This window comes from Saimiri boliviensis, chromosome 13 (genome assembly GCF_048565385.1).
Source record: "Saimiri boliviensis isolate mSaiBol1 chromosome 13, mSaiBol1.pri, whole genome shotgun sequence".
Classification (NCBI taxonomy): Eukaryota; Metazoa; Chordata; class Mammalia; order Primates; family Cebidae; genus Saimiri; species Saimiri boliviensis.
In genome coordinates, this window is record NC_133461.1 from 44,205,199 (window position 1) to 44,225,830 (window position 20,632).

At 34.8% G+C, this 20,632-nt stretch overlaps 1 protein-coding gene across 11 annotated transcripts in view; it reads left to right on the plus strand.

Moving 5' to 3' along the window:
• The window catches only part of NOL4 (nucleolar protein 4), a 356,765-nt gene extending 336,519 nt beyond the window's left edge, over positions 1–20,246 (plus strand). For all 11 annotated transcript variants that reach the window (XM_074383632.1, XM_003924743.4, XM_003924745.3 and 8 more), the window contains one exon: positions 18,314–20,246. In XM_074383632.1, coding sequence (XP_074239733.1) covers positions 18,314–18,507 — 194 coding nt within the window. In that variant the 3' untranslated portion in view covers positions 18,508–20,246. The remainder of the gene's footprint in view (positions 1–18,313) is intronic.
• Positions 20,247–20,632: the final 386 nt, after the last annotated feature.

Sequence of the window (20,632 nt, forward strand, 5' to 3'; positions counted from 1 at the left end):
GTTATTCATTGGATCTCTTGAGTCTAAATTATATGCATAATGCATAAGTTAACTACTGATGTTTCCGCTCTACAAACTCCATGGGGGGAGACATTTCAATTTGTTTTTCAACTCTACTATAAACTGGGCTGATATACAGACCAAAATCTATCAAGACCAAACTGTAGTAATAATGACCATAATCACTAACATTTGTATGGCAATTTCTAGTTTTCCCAACTCTTTACATTCATTAGCTTCCTTGCTCTTCATTAATAATTGGGGTTTGGGCTTTAATGATTCTTTGGCTCAGATCCTTTAATTATGAGCCTAAGGAAACTTGGCCATAAGATTCACCATCACACTAGAACTGGTTTATAGTGGTGTGACTGGCTGTGTATGTTGATAGTGCCAGACACCAGCATTCAGAAACATATTTTTCATCTGAAATGTTTAAAGGAGCATTTTTATTCATTCACTGCCTTCACTTCTTACCTCCCTTTTGCTTTTCTTTTTTTTCTTTTTCTTTCTTTCTTTTTTTTTTTTTTTTTTTTTTTTTTGAGATGGAGTCTTGCTCTGTCATTGTCACAAGGCTGGAGTGCAGTGGCACAATCTCAGCTCACTGCAACCTACGCTTCCTGGGTTCAAGCGTTTCTTCCGCCTCAGCCTCCCAAGTAGCTAGGACCAGAGGCACGTGCCACCAAGCCCAGATAATTTTTTTTATATTTTTAGTAGAGACGGGGTTCCACTGTATTGGCCAGAATGGTCTCGATCTCTTAACCTCGTTAACCGCCCACCTCGGACTCCCAAAGTGCTGGGATTATAGGCGTGAGCCACTGCACCCAGCCCTTTTTACTTTTCAATCCACTATAAACACCTTCTCCCCACCATTTTGCTGAAACTGATCTGGCTAACTTTATAATGACTCCACTTTTTGCCAAACAAAAGATGGATTTTTGCTCCTTACTTGACTATATTTCTTAAGCATATTTGAATCTATTGATAATTATAACCTTAAAATGACTACTCTCTTGGCAACTGTGCTTATTATACTTCTTAAGGGATCTTGACTAAATCCAAATGAGCATGGGGATAATCAGTTGGAGTGAAGGATGTCTTCTTAAAGTGTGTTCTCTTTTTCTCTTAATACCCTAGAGAGCACAATATTGGAAGAAGAGAAATGGTTCATATCAAACATTTCAGATAAATATCTTGAAATAAGTAAATTCTTGATATACACAATTTCTCATGGTATCTTGTGCTTCTCAGATCATTTTTTCTCTTGCTGCCTTTCTAGAGACTTTTCTTTTCTATTCATGCACGTCCATCCTGGGATTCTTTCAACATCCCACACTTTTCCCTTTAATCCTTGTGTTCTGCACAATAACCAAGATAGAATTCATAGCTCTTACAACTTCAAATAGAAAATACTCCCAAATGTGCATAACAACCCTAATTTTTTCTATAAATTTCAGATTTTGTATCCAGTTCTCTACCAGATAGCATGATCTAGACATCCAGAGAAATCTAATATGTGATATCCAAGAAAATGAATTATTCATCCCCATTCATACTATTACCTGTCTCTGGGGTTATATCATGCTGAGATACCCTCTCCCTTGCACCTGACTCATATCAGTTATTATGCTCCCTATGATATTTTTTCTGTTTGCCTCACTCATTTTCTGGCTAAATTTTTTCCAATATGTTCCCATGCTACTCTAAGCTTATCTCTTATTATTTAACCTGTCATGTACTCCTTTCTAAACTATAGACTATGCACAAGGAGAGGTAGGATGACATTTTTAAAACTGTCTTACCACTAAATGTTACAAGGTAACTGAGTGTTCAATAAATATTAAATGGATACATGAATGACTGAGTAAAATAAATTGCTCCAATAAAATACTATGCCTCTTAAGGGATCTTGACTAAAACCAATTGAGCATGGAAATAATCAGTGTAAGTGAAGGATGTCTTCTTAAAGTTTGTTCTCTTTCTCTCTTAATACCCTGGAGAGCACAATATTGGAAGAAGGGACATGTTTTATATCAAACATTTCACAGAAATATCTTGAAATATATAAATTCTACTTCGAAATCTATTTGGCTTAAACCACTATCTCAGGAAAGAAATCTTTACCATAATTAACCAGGGTCATAGGAAAGCATGCTTTCCTTCTTAAGCTTACACTCTTAATAACTTCTTCTGGCTCACTAACCATATGCAAAAATGTCATGCAGATGTGAGGGGAAGGGACTGTTGTTATCCTGCTCCAGGAGACCAACTGGATGTTTGTTTTGTGCAAAACACATAAAGTCTATTATGTAAAACTTTGCAGATAATGATTTTATCAAGTATAGCCTAAAAGTAATTCACAGAAGCTAAGCAATCCCCCATGGTGAATTTGTATGACCTTTACACAATTGGAAGATCTGCATGGTGGTAACATATTATGTGAAGAAAAATGACTGTGTGATCTAATTGAAGTAAACATAATTGGAATTATACAGTTACTATATCTCCAAGCAGGTCCAATGAAACCTAAGTGAGTTGTCAAAGCACCTTCTGCAGCACACAGTGAAGCTTTGTTTATAAAAGAAACAATGTGTTGTATTTAGGAATTTTTCCCACCAATTTGCAGCTCGCTGAAGGCCTCCCACCTGTGTTTCCTTGATGACCTGATAAAGTATTTTCCTATTTTAAACTCTACAAATTTGCATCCATATTTTGATCGTTTTCTGTTTCTTTCAAATATAAATTTATGTAGGTCTGTGCTATCTAACATTATCGTCACTATCCATATGTGGCTATTGAAATTAAAATTAAACAAAATTCAAGATTTAGTTCCTCCACTGGGATCCATTTCAAGTTTTCAACAGCCAAAATAGTGAGAGGCTACTGATTTAACAACACAGAGAAACATTTCCATCATCACAGAAATTTCAACTGGGCAATGCTGATTCCAAACTGAGCTCTTTTCACCTATTCACATTATTGTATTGGCTTTTGAGTCGTTTTGTTATTGCAGAATACCGTTTCTACATTTATTTCATCAGGTTCTTTGTATCTAATTATTTATCATATATAATTCACTCCTCAATGAGATAAATGGGGTCAGTGAACAACCTTACAGAAACTTAATGCTGATTCTTAAATAGTAATGCTTTTAATTCAAACTGCCTGGCTTCTAAATAACTTCTGGTCATTTTAAGGTTCTGAGAAGAACTAATCCCAGTATGAGTTATAATGTAGGCATTGAAAACCAATTTGGCATAGGCAAGGATTACTTGAAAACTAGAAACAGAAGACATTTTAAAAGAATTTAATTTGAAATTGTGTGATATTGAAGGAAAGGAGGCTTAAACTCAAGATATTTGAAATGTGACCACATTTTTGACACTGAGCTCATTCTTTGTTTCCAGGTTTTCCACAAATAGTATAATAATGATCTTTTTTTTTTTTTTTATTGAGACGGAGTTTCACTCTTGTTACCCAGGCTGGAGTGCAATGGCACGATCTCGGCTCACCACAACCTCTGCCTCCTGGGTTCAGGCAATTCTCCTGCCTCAGCCTCCTGAGTAGCTGGGATTACAGGCACGTGCCACCATGCCCAACTAACTTTTTGTATTTTTAGTAGAGATGGGGTTTCACCTTGTTGACCAGGATGGTCTCGATCTCTTGACCTCGTGATCCACCCGCCTCGGCCTCCCGAAGTGCTGGGATTACAGGCTTGAGCCACCGCGCCTGGCCAATAATGATCTATAGTTTGATTGAGATTGTGAAATTTATACAGATATATGTTGAGATACATAGAGATTCAGAGAGATGATGCTTATTTGTAAATTTTAATGATTTAAAAGTACGTTAATTATTTGCTAAAAATTAAAAGTAAAATTATGTGAAAAATTATCTGCAAATATAATTAAGCATCTTTCAGTTTATCTGGCTGAGCCCTCAGATCTTTCACTGGTTTTCTACAGGTTGGAGAGCCTCCAAGAAAGGCTCTGAAAAGGGAAGTGAGTGACCCTGTGTGTTCCTTAAACTATGCAGCACTTGTAATTGGTTTTATAGTTCAACATTGATCAGGCTTTTCTGGCAGCAGCTTCCTAAAAGCCTGTTCTCTAACTGTACAGTAAAATGGATCTTTACATACTCTTAAGAGCCTCTTGGGAATTTTGTGTTGTGCCTACTCACTAAAGGGAAGGAATGAAAAGAAGAACCCATTAGTATCCTGGGACCTTCCTTCTTGAATCTGCTAGTTAACTGCTTAGGGTCTTTCCAGGTGACATGGGCTCATTATGGTTGGCTTGGGTTGTTTTATTTAAAACAGCCTCCTTTAAACTTTGACATATCCTCTGGGGCGCTATCTGAACAAGCCAGTTAAATATCACTAGCCTCACCAGCCCTCTGCCATTTAGAAAGGGGTTCTCCTGGGGAGTTCAGAATGTTCTGGTTTTTCAGGAAGTCAGAAATCTCACTCTTTATATGGAAATTGAGCTAGCCATTGTCCACGTGCCCCTTTCCTGGGCTAAGGTACTCATGGACCTTCCAGAAAAGGAACCAAGCCTGTTTGCCTACCTCCACTAAAGATCTTGAGTCTGTCTACTTGAATCATTCCAATAGTGTAATAATGTCTGCTTGAATCATTCCAAAAGTATAGTCATGATAAATGTGCCTAAGTTTTCCCCTCTTCATAAAATTTTAAACCTTTGAGCATGATTACAATTATAATGCTAACATCTTCTTTTGTGATTTCAAGGCACAAGTTAATTTTTAATTGCCATATGTCTCTTAGCTCACTTAAAAATGCTTTTTCTGAAAACCCTCTTTTCATCCATGAACAATTGCTGTAACTAGTGGAAGTAGATACATTTGAATGTGAGTCCACACAGTGCAAGTTTTGCCTCCTGAGTTGCTGTTTGGTCCATTCACTAAAATTCAGAATTAAAACTGATTACAGAATTAAATCTGTGATGATGAACATTCTGGCCAATATCTAAAAGACCACAGAGAGAAATAAATTATTTCTTATAATTTAAATCCATTAGGAAATATCCTCTTGTGTGTTCTGAATGGATCTAAAGGTAGTTTGTACAGTATTCTGAATTTAGGATTTTTTTTTTTTGGTGTCTATTTCTGGTAATATAGGTTACTATGTCTTTTGTGTTCTTTGGGACAATATTACAAGAATAATTTTTTTATATTTTGTTTCTGAAAACATATTTATGAGCACAGTTTATCCATAATTGTGAAGAGGTCATACTATGTTTATTTTCATCATTTTTTTTCAAATCAGACATATGTTTTGTGCATTTATAATATACTAAGTGCTCTGTATTCATATCCTTTAAAAGTCATTCTTCATGCACCACTCTGTCCACCTATGATCTGCTCCCATGATTTCTTCTGTTTCTCATAAAATATTAAAAATTTATTTTCTTCAGGAATATAATGCATCAGCAGTAACTATGCTGTACAATAGATTTCTTGAACTTACTCCTCTAATCTAACTATAGACGACACTCTTTTACCAACATCTCCCCAGTATTCCCTCCCTACCCACTATTCACCCCAGCCTCTGGCAACCACCATTCCACTCTCTACTGTCTTTAGATTCCACGAGTGATATCATAGGCATCTGTCTTTCTGTGCCTGTTTTACTTTTACTTCAGTTAATATAATGTTTTTCTTGAAAACTACTAAGCGAGTAGATGTAAAATATTCTCACTACAAAATGATAACTAGGTGAGGTAATGCTTTTGTTAATTAGCTAGATTTAACCATTCCACAATGTATATATACTTCAAAACCTCATATTGTTCATGATAAATACATACAGTTTTATGCCAATTTAAGAAATAAATTTGAAAAAAAATACTAATTCACTTTCTAAGCAACTTAATGACAAAGTTGAAAAATGAGGAATCAGGTGTTAACATTAATGGATATCCATCAACCCTGCTATCCCTCAATACAAGAAAATAAGCTGTCTAGGCTCACGAAAATGAGTGTGCTTAATTTTTAAACATCTGGATGTTTGATGAAGCAATGTAAATATTTCATAAGAAATCACTAAGTAAAGGCTAAGTACACTATGTGTTCTACATCTAAGTACAGATCCTTAAAATTTTCTATTCCTCAAAATTGTAATTTTACCTTCATGGCTTATTGACTAATAGGATAAAAGAAGCAGCTATTTCAGTGTAAATACTCTATATTTTATGTGAGTCACAGTTTCCTTTATAGTTTTGGATGATTGTAGATTAAATGTGGATTTTTTTTAATGTGCAGAATAGCCATGCATATTTTTTTAAAAAAATTATAGGCTACTATTTGCTGACCTTTGGTTTAGTTTAATGATTCAGCTTAATTATAGTCTGCTATTTGCCAGAATTCTATCATTTATTCTTTTACAAAGTTAGTGCTAGTTTTTCTCTTCTTCACCTTAGATTATTAGACTCTAAGAGCAAAAAGGATGCTTTAGAGGTAGCAGAATCTACCTACCCGAATTTCATCCCTACTCCCAAAGCAACAAATATTGAAATTACTTTGTCTATAAACCATTTAAACATCTTCTTGATATGAAAGTTGATTAAAATTTGCTGAGTCTCCTTTGACATAAAGTAAAACAGAACAATCTCTGAGAAGTTTAAAAACAAATGGATCAAACTTAAACCATCTCATGTGTACTTTGTCCTATAAATATATAACTTATAAATATGAACTTTTATAGTATCTATGTAAATATCATATATGCCATAAGATTATTTTTATAATTATTATCTACTTAGTAAAATCTGAAGGATTTAAAATATGTGAATGCAGATGATATATGATAGGTACCTACATATTTGTTAGGTTATTGATGGTGATAGGAAGCAGCAAAAGCAATTTTTTAATGCTGTACTTTAAAACAGTGATACAAATTATTTCACAACACCTTAAGAAAGTTTTACTAAAAAAAGTTTTCCAGTATAATAATGACTAAACCGAGGTTTGTATTGAACTTTTACAATATTATTTTGATGTATTATAATATACGTATCAGATATCAATTTCATTGTTAATTACTAATAATCTCAATTCAAGAGGAGCTAATGTTTCACTAATTCATGTGTCTTACCTTATGAACCATAAGTGTGTCTGTTATAGTTTTTTGTTGTTCTAAGTTTTTAAATGAGTGGAATAAACTACCAAATTTAATCACTCTGGGATAATGTGTGTGTGTACAGGGATTTAAAATATTTTATATCATCATTAAACATATTGAGTAAAAAGCAACTCCTATTAAATCTTGTATTGTGGTAACATGCATCTATGTTACAGTGAACATCTTAGTAATTATCTCAAAACATTGAAAGTAGTATAGAATACCTTCCCTTTGAGATATTGTAAGGGAATTCTCTTGAATAAGGTATATAAATGTGATGGTTAATTCAATGTGTCAACTTGACTGGGCTATAAGCTGCCCAACATTTGGTCAACCATTTTTCTGGATATGTCTGTGAGATTGTTTCTGTGTGAGACTAACATTTGAATCAGACTGGGCTCAGTGACTCACACCTATAATCCTAGCACTTTGGGAGACTGAGGTGGGTAGTTTGCTTGAGCCCAGATGTTCAAAACCAACCTGGGCAACACAGCAAATCCCCATTTCTGCAAAACAAAACAAAAAAAATTAGCCAGGTGTAGTGACATGGTCTGTAGTCCCAGATACTTGGGGGGCTGAGGTGGGAGGATTGTTTGAGCCCTGGAGGACAAGGTTGCAGTGAATCATGATCATGCCACTCCACACCAGCCTAGGCAACAGAGCAAGACTCTCTCTCTCTCAAAATTAAAAAAAAAAAAAAAATCAATAGACTGAGTAAAGCATATTGCTCTTCCTAGTATAAATGGATATCATTCCATCAATTGCAGACTTGAGTAAGGCAAAAAATGTTGAGTAAGAGGGAATTCTCCTGCCTGACTGCTTGAGCTAAGACATTGGTCTTTTTTTACTTTTGGAGTCAAACTGACATATTAGTTCTTCTTGGTCCTTGAGCCTGCTGGCTCTTGGACTAGGAGTCAACTCTCTTGGATCTGAGGTCCTCACACTCACAATGGAACTACACAGCTGGCACTCCTGTGTCTCTAGCTTGCTGACTACATATTTTGGGACTGTTCAATCTACATAATTGCATGCACCAATTCCACATATTTATGGAATTGTATGTTAAGAGTCTTCACTTTCCAGGGATTTCTAAGGATTAGTATGGATCGTGGTAAGCAATGGGCATAATAAGATTTCCTCCAAAATGTCCTGTAGGAACACTAGACATTTTTTTTTTTGTGAGACGGAGTGGCTCAAGCCTGTAATCCCAGCACTTTGGGAAGCCAAGGCGGGTGGATCACGAGGTCGAGAGATCGAGACCATCCTGGTCAACATGGTGAAACCCCGTCTCTACTAAAAATAGACATTTGTTTTATTCTTTTAAATATTTATTTTATTTCACTTTTAAGGGAACAGAAAATCAATAGACTGTAATTTTTTATGTCAGTTGTAAAATTTATCAGTATATTTGTGTTTATTTAATCTATTTCCAGAAATATGAGAAAACTCTTTAAAGATGTACATTAAATGTTCTAGCTTTGTTAGAGCATTGATAACTCAAGAAAATAGTGAAAATTTACTAATGAATTTGAACTTGAACACAGGTTTCATCCCCAAATGATGAAATCTCATTTAATATACAGATAAAAATTATGCAGCACACAGCTGTACAATACTAAGATCAGCAAGTAGAAAACCTCGGTTCAAATCTTAATGTAGAAACTTCCAACCTATGTGAATTTAGACAAACCATTAATCCTCTATGGTATTTAAAAGTTCCTTGTCTATTTTTCAGCTTGTTGAAACAGGAGAAGTGATGTTAAGAATGGTGGCAGAGTACAATCCATAAGATTTTCTTTTCTTTAGCAGTGGCCAGAGAACCCAATGGTCTAAACAACTGTGATATTTTTAACCTAATGGGCTCTCTGAAGAATAATAAATTGATGTTTTGTTCTATCTGGTTTCAGGAATTGCTTCCTGTTATTTGAAAATGTATACATTTATGTAAATATATACATAAACAAATAATACAATAAATCATTATGTCCTTATGTAATATGTTTGTTCAGCTTAAGTTAAAAAGTAACTCTTCTCTCTACTGTAGTATTTGCATCTTTTCCCAGAAGCCAAAAATTGCCTGGAAACAGAAGCATGCTAGGAGTCTTTTCCCTTTACCAATTTCTAAAACTACTGGGACAGTGATTTTCACTTTAGGTTATCCTGTGATTTATCAAAGAATTAGGTCTCCACAAAATACCGAATTTGAAGCTTGGGTAGAAAGGTCATTTACTGAATAAACTCAGGCAGTTTACATAGCTGAGTACTGGGAATTAGCAAATACAAGTAGAGGAAAGATTAGAAAGGCCAATGTGGCGAATAAATGCTTCTCTGTAAATTGACTGTGTAGAAAAAAAAAACCTTAAATAAAAAGCAAAAGTGCTGAGATGTTCAACAGCAATTTTTCTCTCTTTTTTTAAAACAGGGTGAATTTAGATTAAAAAAAAACAAAAACAAAATAAAACACAAATGGATCAAGACAATGGGAAAAGAAGATTTTTAAATGTTTTAATTGGTATAAAAATTTAGAATTTAAGAATGTAGGTTCAGGATATTTGAGTTTTGAAGTACTTAATTTTTTAAATGTGTGAGAGATTGATATTTACAGTCTTCAACTAAAATTAATCTTTGAAGTAAACAATCAAAATTGCCCTCAAATCGGATTATGAAGTAGATCTAATTTAACCCACAAATGTTGTCAATGTTTGATCCTTAGCTTTGCCAGAAAGAGGACTTACAGTTTTGTTAGGGGAAGTACAATCTATAAGGTTCTCCGTTCTCCCCTCCATAATGCCTTAAATAGTTACTTGGCCTAGACAGTGATACGTATCTTGTTTTTTGTATTTCCTTAAGTATAGGTACAATATGTGTTTTAGCAACTTGTTACTTTGTAGAAAAGTATACTATTTATTGGTAACCTAATGTTGATTAATCAGTGTTTACTAAATAAAGAAGTATAAACTTAATGACATCAAGAGGAGTTAAGTATTTGAAAGCACAATCATATTAGGGTTACAATTAGACCTAAATAGTTCAAAAATGAATTCACGGGCCGGGCACGGTGGCTCAAGCCTGTAATCCCAGCACTTTGGGAGGCCGAGGCGGGTGGATCACGAGGTCAAGAGATCGAAACCATCCTGGTCAACATGGTGAAACCCCGTCTCTACTAAAAATACAAAAAATTAGCTGGGCATGGTGGTGTGTGCCTGTAATCCCAGCTACTCAGGAGGCTGAAGCAGGAGAACTGCCTGAACCCAGGAGGCGGAGGTTGCGGTGAGCCGAGATCGCGCCATTGCACTCCAGCCTAGGCAACAAGAGCGAAACACTCCGTCTCAAAAAAAAGAAAAATGAATTCAGTTTGACATAGACTACAGAAGAGACAAATATTTACCACTAAACTGTAGTATCAATCTGTTCCCTAATCAAAGGGCAAGTTCTCTGAAAATGGAGAGTTCTCAGACCTTATACTTACATCCCATATTTTTTTCTGTTGTAATCCACTATTTGTTAAAGGACAAATTCTCAGGTGGATGCATAAATAAGAACTTCTTTTTTGATGGAAGAGACGAAGATAAAATACAATCTTGCAGAAGTATTGAAATAATTTTTACGTGAGTGTGTGTATGACATTACAGCTGTCCCTCTGTGTCAGTGGGCTCCATATCTCCAGATTGAACCAACAGCAGATCAAAAATATTGGGAAAAAAATCAAAAGTAACAATACAGCAATAAAAATAATACGGATGAAAACATACAGCATAACAACTATTTACCTAGTATTTACATTATATTAAAAACTATAAGTAATCTAGCGATGATATTAAGTATACCAGGGGATGTACACTGACTATATGCAAATACTATATCATTTAACAGAAAGGACTTGAGTATCCTGGATTTTGGTAACCTGCAATCAAGTCCCCATGCATGCTGAGGGACCACTGTAATTGGCTTTAAGACAAAAGTTTGGGGGAATTAAATATTTATTACCTAATAATGAGAGGAACTGTTCATCAGAAGGTAACAATTGTCTTGGTTCTATTGATATGGTTTGGCTCCATGTTCCTACCCAAATCTCATCCCAAATTGTAATCCCCATAATCACTACATGTTGAGGGAGGGACAAGATGGGAGGTGGTTAAATCATGGGGGTGGTTTCCCTCATGCTGTTCTCATGAATGTTATGAGTTCTCATGAGATCTGATGGTTTTATTAGTGTTTGATAGCTCCTCCTTCATGCACTCTTTCTCATCTGCTACCATATAAGATGTACCAACTTCCCCTTCTGCCATGATTGTAAGTTTCCCGAGGCCTCCCCCGGCATGGAAAATTGTGAATCAGTTGAACCTCTGTCCTTAATAAATTCCCCAGTCTCAGGTATTTCTTTATAGCAGTGTGAGAATAGATTAATATAGGAAATTGGTACTACCAATAGTGGTACACTGCTATAAAGATAACCTGAAATTGTGGAAGCAACTTTAGAACTGGGTAAGGAGCAGAGATTGGAACACTTTGGAGGTCTCAGAAGAAGATAGGAAGATGTGGAAAAGTTTGGAACTTCCTAAAGACTTGTTGAATGCTTTTGACCGAAATGCTGATAATAAAGTGAACAATGAAGTCCAAGTTGAGGTGGTCTCAGATGGAGATGAGAAACTTCTTGGGAACTGGAGAAAAGGTTACTCTTGCTATGCTGGTGGCAATTTGCCCCTATGCTGGTGGCAATATGCCCTAGATCTGTGGAACTTTGAACTTGAGATAGATGATCTGAAATTAGAACTTATGTTTAAAAGGGAAACAGAACATAAAAGTTTGAAAATTTTGCAGCCTCACAATGAGATGGTAAAGAAAAACCCATTTCTGGGGAGAAATTCAGCCCAGCTACAGAAATTTGCATGTGTAATGAGGAGCAGAGTGTTAATAACAAGACAATGGGGAAAATATCTCCAGGGCAGGTCAGAGATCTTGGCAGCAGTCTCTCCCATCATGGGTTTGGAGGTCCAGGAGGAACAAAAAGAACAAAGGGATATTACAAATGAACCTGTAGCCATTGTAAAAATTGAATCAATATTTTAAAAATCTATTCATTAAAAAATATCACACCCTGATGGTTTTACAAATTTGTACTAAGGCTTCAAAAGCTAAGTAATCTTCACTTTAGACAAACAAATCTAAAAGAAGGGAAAAGGGATAAAAAGAGGAGAAACTACTGCAGCTCATTTTATGATGCTACTATAATTCTATCATCAAAAAGAGTATTAGAAAGGCAAATTATAGTGTAATCACACTTGTGAATATAAATGAAACTCATTAGCATGTTGAATCTAGCAATGTATATTTAGTGTGATATTTTAGATATCTTTAGTTCATTGATAAATATTCAATCATCAGAAGAAGGAAATTACCACTTATAGAATATCTAGTATAACCAGGCATTGTGCTGGATGGATACTTTATATATATTAGCTAATTTAGCTAAGACACTGTTATAGCTGATTTTTATTTACTCTTTGGCAAAAAGTACTATGATATCATTATGAATACCTTGATGAAACATCTTATCACAAAAATAAGAAATGAAATGGCCTACAAGCAAAGATTTCAAGTGGCGAATTTGTTAGCCAACCAGGAAAAATCACTTCATTTGCTGATAGCAAGCTTATTAAATCACATTTTACTGCACCAGCTAAAGAATTGGGTCCAGAAAAATAAACCTTCTTAGGACTATTAACATTATGCCAAGAACAGTGCTTGAAAGGTTGAGGAAATTAAAATACTAGTAATATAAAAAGTCAGTTAAAAAACAAGGCAACTGTAGTTTGAAGTAGTTTTCCTTGCCTCTTGAGGAGCTGAGAAGGTACTAATACTATTCTGTTGTTGTTTATTAGAGGAGTCAATGATAAGTTTGAAATAACGAATAATTAGCCTCTATGAATACTGAGTGTAGAACACCTATAGGTGAGAATGTTTTCAAAGTTGTGAAAAATAATTCAATACAATCCCAAGTGGAACTTGTTAAGAGATATGAAGCACACTGACGGTTATTTGGACATATTTACAAAGCTTGTTCAAACATAAAATATATGGTTATTCTTTGAAAGAGTCATTAGCAGTTGCATTGTGGAAAACACTTCAGTATTTCATTCATGATTAAAACAGTAGTATCATCTTTAAACTTCACTTGTGCTCATCAATTAACCATGTTCATTACTGTGACATTTTGTCAGAATAGAATCTGAATATAATGAGTTTCTTATCACATAGCTGTTTGATGGCTTCCTGGTAAGGTTTTATTATAACGTTTTTTCAGATAAATGCTAAGATTAAATTTTTTCTGAATAAGAACTGCCCTCAAACACTATCAGTAAACACTCAGTGTTTTTGGAAATTAGCTTTTGCTGCAGAATTGTCAATGTTTCTTGTTGAATTCAATCTGAAATTACAAGATTAAACAGTACTTCTACACAAAGCTTATGTTGTGGTAAAGTTATTTTGATGATGACCACTACTGTTTGAATCACAAGTAATAGCAAATTGCTTTATAAACTTCTTGTTGTATCAGAAGTTAAAACAAGAAGTGGAATCTTCATTCCCATGCAGATTTGCAGTGGATATATTTTCTGAGTGCATTCTACAGACTCAGCAGTATTTTAGGACATTGATACAAATCCGTAGTAAATTCTCCTATTTCAAATTCCCTTTCACTGTTTAGTTGAGGGGCTTCCAGTTTAAGCTTCAATTGGAAGTAATTAATCTGCAATGTATTAACCTAATAAAAGACAACTATGGAGAAGTGTCTAATAGAATTCTGTAATGACTTGTAAGTGATGAATATGCTCAATTAAAATAATATGGTTGTGACCTGCTAAACGTATTTGAAAATACTTATCTGCATATTTTTAAAGATGAAATACAGAAAATATCACTACATGTCTTCATTAATAGATGAAAATTTGCAATTGATTTTGGTGAAAGGGAACATTACAGGCAAAGCTCAATTAAGAAAAAAGCCCTTCCCCCCCAAAAAAATTTTAGTTTCCTCATTAGTAGACATTTATTTTTTAAAAAAGATTCAATTGTTGTTATAGTTTGAATTTTGTCCATGAGAATTTTGTAAAAATTCTCTTTCTCTCTTTTAGTATGAGTACCTACATATTATTAATATCTGCAATTTTGCCTCTTGTCCTGAAATGACTAAAATATTTACTACCGTGTTCTTTGTTTAAAAATTTCACCAACTACTGTGATAAAGCATGAATTTAAAATGTTCTTCACTCATTTAAAATTGTTAAATTAACTGCCACTTATCTAGACATTTCATAGTCCATTACTTGGGAGTGGAGGTCCTAGATGAAGAAAGGAATGTAGGAGAAGGTTGTATGCAGCTAGGATCAATTTTTATATTCAACTCAGGACTCCTGGTAATATTTAGTGGTTAAAGCAAACATGATTAGTTAGGAAATGGACAATAACTTTTTCTCTATCAGCAGTGATTCACGTGAAAATTACTGTAATCAAGTAATTACATTTTTACAACTTTAGATGATGATTTTTATGGCAATAATATTTCCATATATTAGAGGTTACTTTACTTGAATAAGTCACATTAAACCATTGTGTTTAATGTCTAACTAGCTTTGTTTTCACCATAATTAGTGTTATTAATAGAATCACTTATTTCCTATTTCTTAAGTATTGGCTGTAGAAAGAACCTGCCACTTCTCATTTATTGATTATACAAACACCGATTAGTCACTGATGATTATCAAGATTTCCTTTGTGCCAGGCACCAACACAGCTCCATAGAATGATACAGTAAATGAGACACAAAGGGTGCCTGCCTTTATAGGTCTTGCATTCTTACCTTCAGTCTAATTTTTGATAAATAACAATGTATGCTATAGTCTTTCAAAGATAATTTATACTGCTAAAAACAAAACACAACTTTGTCCTAAGGGGCCCTACTACCTGAGGATAAATGACACTAAAATATGACCACAAAAATAAGTTTGTTTAAAACAACCACCAAAAATGTACCATAAATAGGGAAGAAATGTTCAACTGTTAACTTAATTGGAAAAATAAAATGAAGAAAAACAAAATGAAGAAATAAAATGAAAAATATACATTTTTAATTTAACTAACATTGATTTATAACTTAAATATGCCTCAGACCTCAAAAAATAAAGGAATAATTGGTTTTGGTATGTGGAGCTTAATTTTTCAAACAGCATTGTATGTTAGCATGAAATATCTTTTATCTCTTATTTATCTTTTCAGAATGATCACAAAGTAGGTTTGCATCACTTTGGTAAAAATGTGGGCACTTATAGAAATGCGGTCCTAGCAGGTTTCCTTGGTGTTTGCCTTTAACCTTGGATATCAAAATTATTTCGTTTGACGTATCTTTTGTGCCATTATCCTTGGTCATTTTCTTGTTAACTGGTCCAGGCTTTCTGGAACCATTCTTCTCAGTGACCTTCGGTGAGATTTTAGCAGGTCTCTAAGAATACTTTCCTAAACTTCATTAAATTTAGCATCTTTTTTAAAATTTGAATTTTTACTTCATAATTGATATGCATTCTAATCAGATAATATTGTTGGGGTGAATTAAACCAAAGCAGTCAAGTATGGCATTCACTCACTGAGGCAGAAATGAATGGTAGCAACACTCAGTGAGGGCTATTTGGTCACAAGTCAAATAACTTGTCTATATGCAAATATTTTTATTTTAGCTTGATTCCTCACCCAACCCCATAGTAGTGATGATATGAATAACAAACACTCAGCTAAAGGACTCCTTGGGTAGTTTTTGTTTTATACACTCTATCCTGATCCTGCAGATCTGAAAGAAGCCAGGATAATGATGTCAGCTTTCTCCTAGACAAAGAATAATTATAATAACCTCGAAGTGTAAATAGCCTCTAAATGGCAGAGCTTTCTCTAGAGTATGCCTGTGCTAACAAAGATCTGAAGGAATGTAAAAGCTAGGTCTTGGTCTGGAAGTTTAGACCATTGGGCCAGATGTAGGGTGTAATTGACAAACTGCAGATTAGAATAAAATAAATCTCTCTCACTTCAAAAAGAACTGGAGCCCTAGCCTCAAACATGTCTCAATTCTAGTTAAGGAAGCCAATCAACTTGGCTGGACGGCAAAAACCATCAAAATGTTACACCTTATAATAAAATGATGATAGCCAACCAGAAACCAGATAACTACATAGCTGAGAGGAAAACCCTTTCAATATCTGTTATAAAGATCTGTCCTGGTACTGGGCTTCTTAAATATGAAGAAAAACAGGCCAGGTGTGGTGGTTCATGCCTGTAATCCTAGCAGTTTGGGAGGCCAACGAGGCAGATTCATAAGGTCAGAAATGCAGCACCAGCCTGCCCAACAAGATGAAAGCCCGTCCGTACTAAAATACACAAAAATTAGCAGGGCGTGGTAGCAAGTGCTTGTAATATCTTACCTGGGAGGCTGAGGCAGGAGAATTACTTGAACCCAGGAGGTGGAGGTTGCCGTGAGCCAAGATCAAGGCACTGCATTCCAGTCTGGGCAACAGAGTGAAACCCTGTCTCAAAAAAGAAAAGGAAAAAACTTTAACTGGGTTCATCTCAAGACCAGTACCCCTGTTATAATGCCTTTTTAATCCACTCAGAACTTTCCAAATAAACTCAATGATGTTAATGATTTGCTTGAACACAGGTTCCGTAACTTCTGTTTGCAAGTGTGACATCGCACATCTCTCTTTTGGCTTGTCATGTCAGTCTCATGATTTTGTAAGTAGCAGAACAAATGGAAGCTAAGTCCTGCTAGAAAAATCAAAGCTTTGAAAGGCCACTACAGAAGTGGGAATACTTTTCTCTCAGATGTCAGAGTTCTTGTGTGCCGGTCTTGTCTCTGCTCTAATTAAATTCCAAGTGAAGCTATTTCCCTCTCATGGGACATCTGTCCCCTTTGTGGAGGTAGAGGGTGGAAGGGATTGGGCCTTGACCTATCTCCATCATGCTTCAAGGAGAACCAAAAGGATAAAATAACATCTCTTGTTTTAGTTTACGAAATAAATACCATTATCTGAAAATTTATACACGTTTAGGAAAATTCTGTTAAAACATTTTCAAGTTATAGAATCACTGCAGTTTTGGAGCACATGTTGAGTTATGTGCTTAGTACTATTTTATTCAAAGATTTAAGTTTGCTCATGACAAATGTAATAATTATTGTAAATGCCTAATGTCAGGTAAGAACTATAAAAGTGAACGCTTTGTAATCAGAGAATAATTGAATGAAGAATCTTCTCAACACAAATGACTAAATGAAACATTTTAAATAACTTTATAAATAATTTTAAAGTAAAAATTTACCAAATGTTATCAAAAAGCATACCCACCAGATGACTTAAATATGTAAGAAAAAAGGTTTCAGCACATGAAAGTGTTTTGTGTAAATAAATACAGAGATGACATTCACAACACTTTTAAATCAGTATCCCAAATGTCTAGGTTATCTTTGGTATTGTTTGCAGTAATCACTTACATATTGCACTTCTAAAGCAAATTCCAATGTAATATGTCAACACTTTTAATACTAATCAACATGGTAAACAACATCTGCCTGAAAAGAAAAAAAAAAAACCTAAGTCAAGTCCTTGTTGTGCCTCTCAAAAGTTGTCAAACTCTAAACATACTCCTGAAGTCCCTAGTCCTTAGTTTCCTTTTTGCTGAGCTGACTAGTTTGTACTCTAAAGTCATTAGCATCACAGTTGTTTTAAATTGCAAATTGATGGGGTCTAAGATACCTATTAGTGAATGTAACAGATGAAAAATGTTTGTAATTTCCATCATTTTATGTTACTATGAGAAGCTTACACAACATATGGAAGACAGATTTAAAATTTAATTTTCCCAGAACACATGTTCCAAGCAATTTTTCACCATCTCTCCACAGTAAGATGTGATTTCCAGAGGCTGATTAGGGCATCTGAGAGAAATCCAAAGAGAAGCCACTTGGTTACGATTGCATTGCTCTTTAATCTTTCTGAAAGCAGATGTATTTGATTAAGGAGATTACGAACGTCTCATGGAAGAATTCATGAATTTATTCAACTGTAATTTACTGAGCGCTCACATCCAAGATGCTACAACAAATAATATCTGGGTCTAATTTTGTGATGAATTTCTTTCTAGGACCCACTGATCTCAGCATGAAGAGGCAGTTGGCGACTAGCTCAGGATCCTCCAGCAGCTCGAACTCCAGACCCCAGCTGAGTCCAACTGAAATCAATGCCGTGAGACAGCTTGTTGCAGGATATCGAGAATCTGCTGCATTTTTATTGCGATCTGCAGATGAACTGGAAAATCTTATTTTACAACAGAACTGAATCAGATGACAGCCATATTCACTGAGGTCTAAATTTGCAGTTTCCACTAATGACATTTTGATTTCCCAACAGAGATACTTCTGATCTTACTGCACAGTCTTTTAAGAGAAATACTTCCATTATGCCACATTGTCCTTGATCCATAAAGTGATGTGTTAAGGTGCTTCAAAGGAACTCTGACCTCTGAAGTACTTGAGATAGTTTAATATGTCCAGCCTATTGCTTTTTGTCATAGTGTGTCAGCATAAATATCAGGGGCATAAAAGGCTATCTATCCTTAATTCAAGGATAAAACAGAAGAAGCTTGTGGTATAAAACAATAGTTCAAGATCCAACTGAAATATTAGTGGAATTTGCTACTGACTCATTGAACTGAAAGCTGAAGTACCTGGCAAAAAAAAAAACAAAACAAGCCAAATTTCTTGTTGCTACAGGATATAACAACAATGAAAGGGATCTTGTATTTTAAAAAAATATGTAATTTTTATAAAAAGAAAAATTGTTTTTCATTCAAAATTGTCATTTTTACTTTGGTAACTTTTTCATAGGTCCTAAAAGAAAACTGTTTTGAGAAACTACTGTAAGTACCTTTTCCACATCCCTTTGCCTTCTCCTGTTTCCAAATTCTTTCTACAAAAATAACACTTGATGCTGGAAAAACCCTTGCCTACGTTCTTTAAACCGTCACATCAGGAACTACTTCCAAGAGAAGCCTGCATTTCTGCACTCATGTTGATCTCAAAAACCCCACTCAACACTGCAACTTTACTATAGCAGTTTTCATCCCAGAATTTTTTTAAATATTAAAAAAGACATGTTATTGAAAAAAAATCACACCTTGGTTTCTTAGAGCTGCTCGTTCCTGATTGCCGCTGCTGTCTCCAGGCATCCCTCTAGCAGCAACTGGATGTAGGTGACTGAATGTTAAGAGGTTGCAAGTGACAATCTGAAAATTTGCACTCTTGTGTGTAGTTTTCTTTACATTTCTCTCTTTCGGAAATAGTTTCCAAAAAGACCATTACGTCTCCTGATATGATTTGTATAATTTTCACTTCTAGCTAAAAATAATGTAAAGAACTCTAAGCAGATGCAGCTGCAACTTACAATGAACTGTGCCCTCCTATTCCCCATACTTTGCCCTTCTTTCTTACTTTATAGTGTGGGATACACATGAGTGGTGTTTTCTCTGTGCACTGAGGCAAGCTTATTTTTAAAATATTTAGGGAGAAGTACTTTAGTTTATGCTTCTTGTACAACTTTTTTCTGTTGTTTAGCTTTGGTTGGATTACAAATTCTTTGTGCACTTCTGAATTTGCCTTATTTCATGTAAAATTTATGTCATTCAGTTTTTGACAATGAGTTTGAGACATCAGTGATATTTCTCATCTACTTGTTACATATAGTTTTTCAAGTAATGACTGTGATTGTGACCAAGTAATGTGCACTTTTTCTTGTAACTGTGGACATTGCTATGCTTTTTTCTTCTAGTGTTTCTAGAATTACTGTTCCTTACAGTTATGTAAACAAAAAACAAAACAAAAAAAACTTTTGTGATACTGTTGGTGAATATAATGTGAAAATCTTATTGAAATCTGAGTATTTTGGAAATACATAGATGCATAAACATCTTTTAAGATGTGGATTTAGAGTTTGCTTATTTAAATGAAAATTCAAAAATTGAGGGCTGGTATAATTTTCTCTGTTTCATTTGGTTAAATAAACAGATTTCTGTGTTAAAACAATGATTGTCAAACCTTATAAACTTTCTGAAGGATATAATGCTTAATTTTTAGCCATTTGCTTTTAAAATAGAAAATGCAATTTTCTACTTTCATTTAACACTTTTTGTTTTTCTTTTCCTTTCTTTTCTTTTCTTTTCTTTTTTTTTTATGAGACAGAGTCTTGCTCTATCGCCCAGGTTGGAGTGCAGTGGTGCAATCTCAGCTCACTGCAGGCAACTTCCGTCTCCCGGTTCAAGCGATTCTCCTGCCTCAGCCTTCTGAATACCTGGGACTACAGTCAGCTCCCATCATGTCTGGCTAATTTTTTTGTATTTTTAATAGAGTCGGGGTTTCACCATGTAAGCCAGGATGGTCTCAATCTCCTGACCTTGTGATCCACCTGC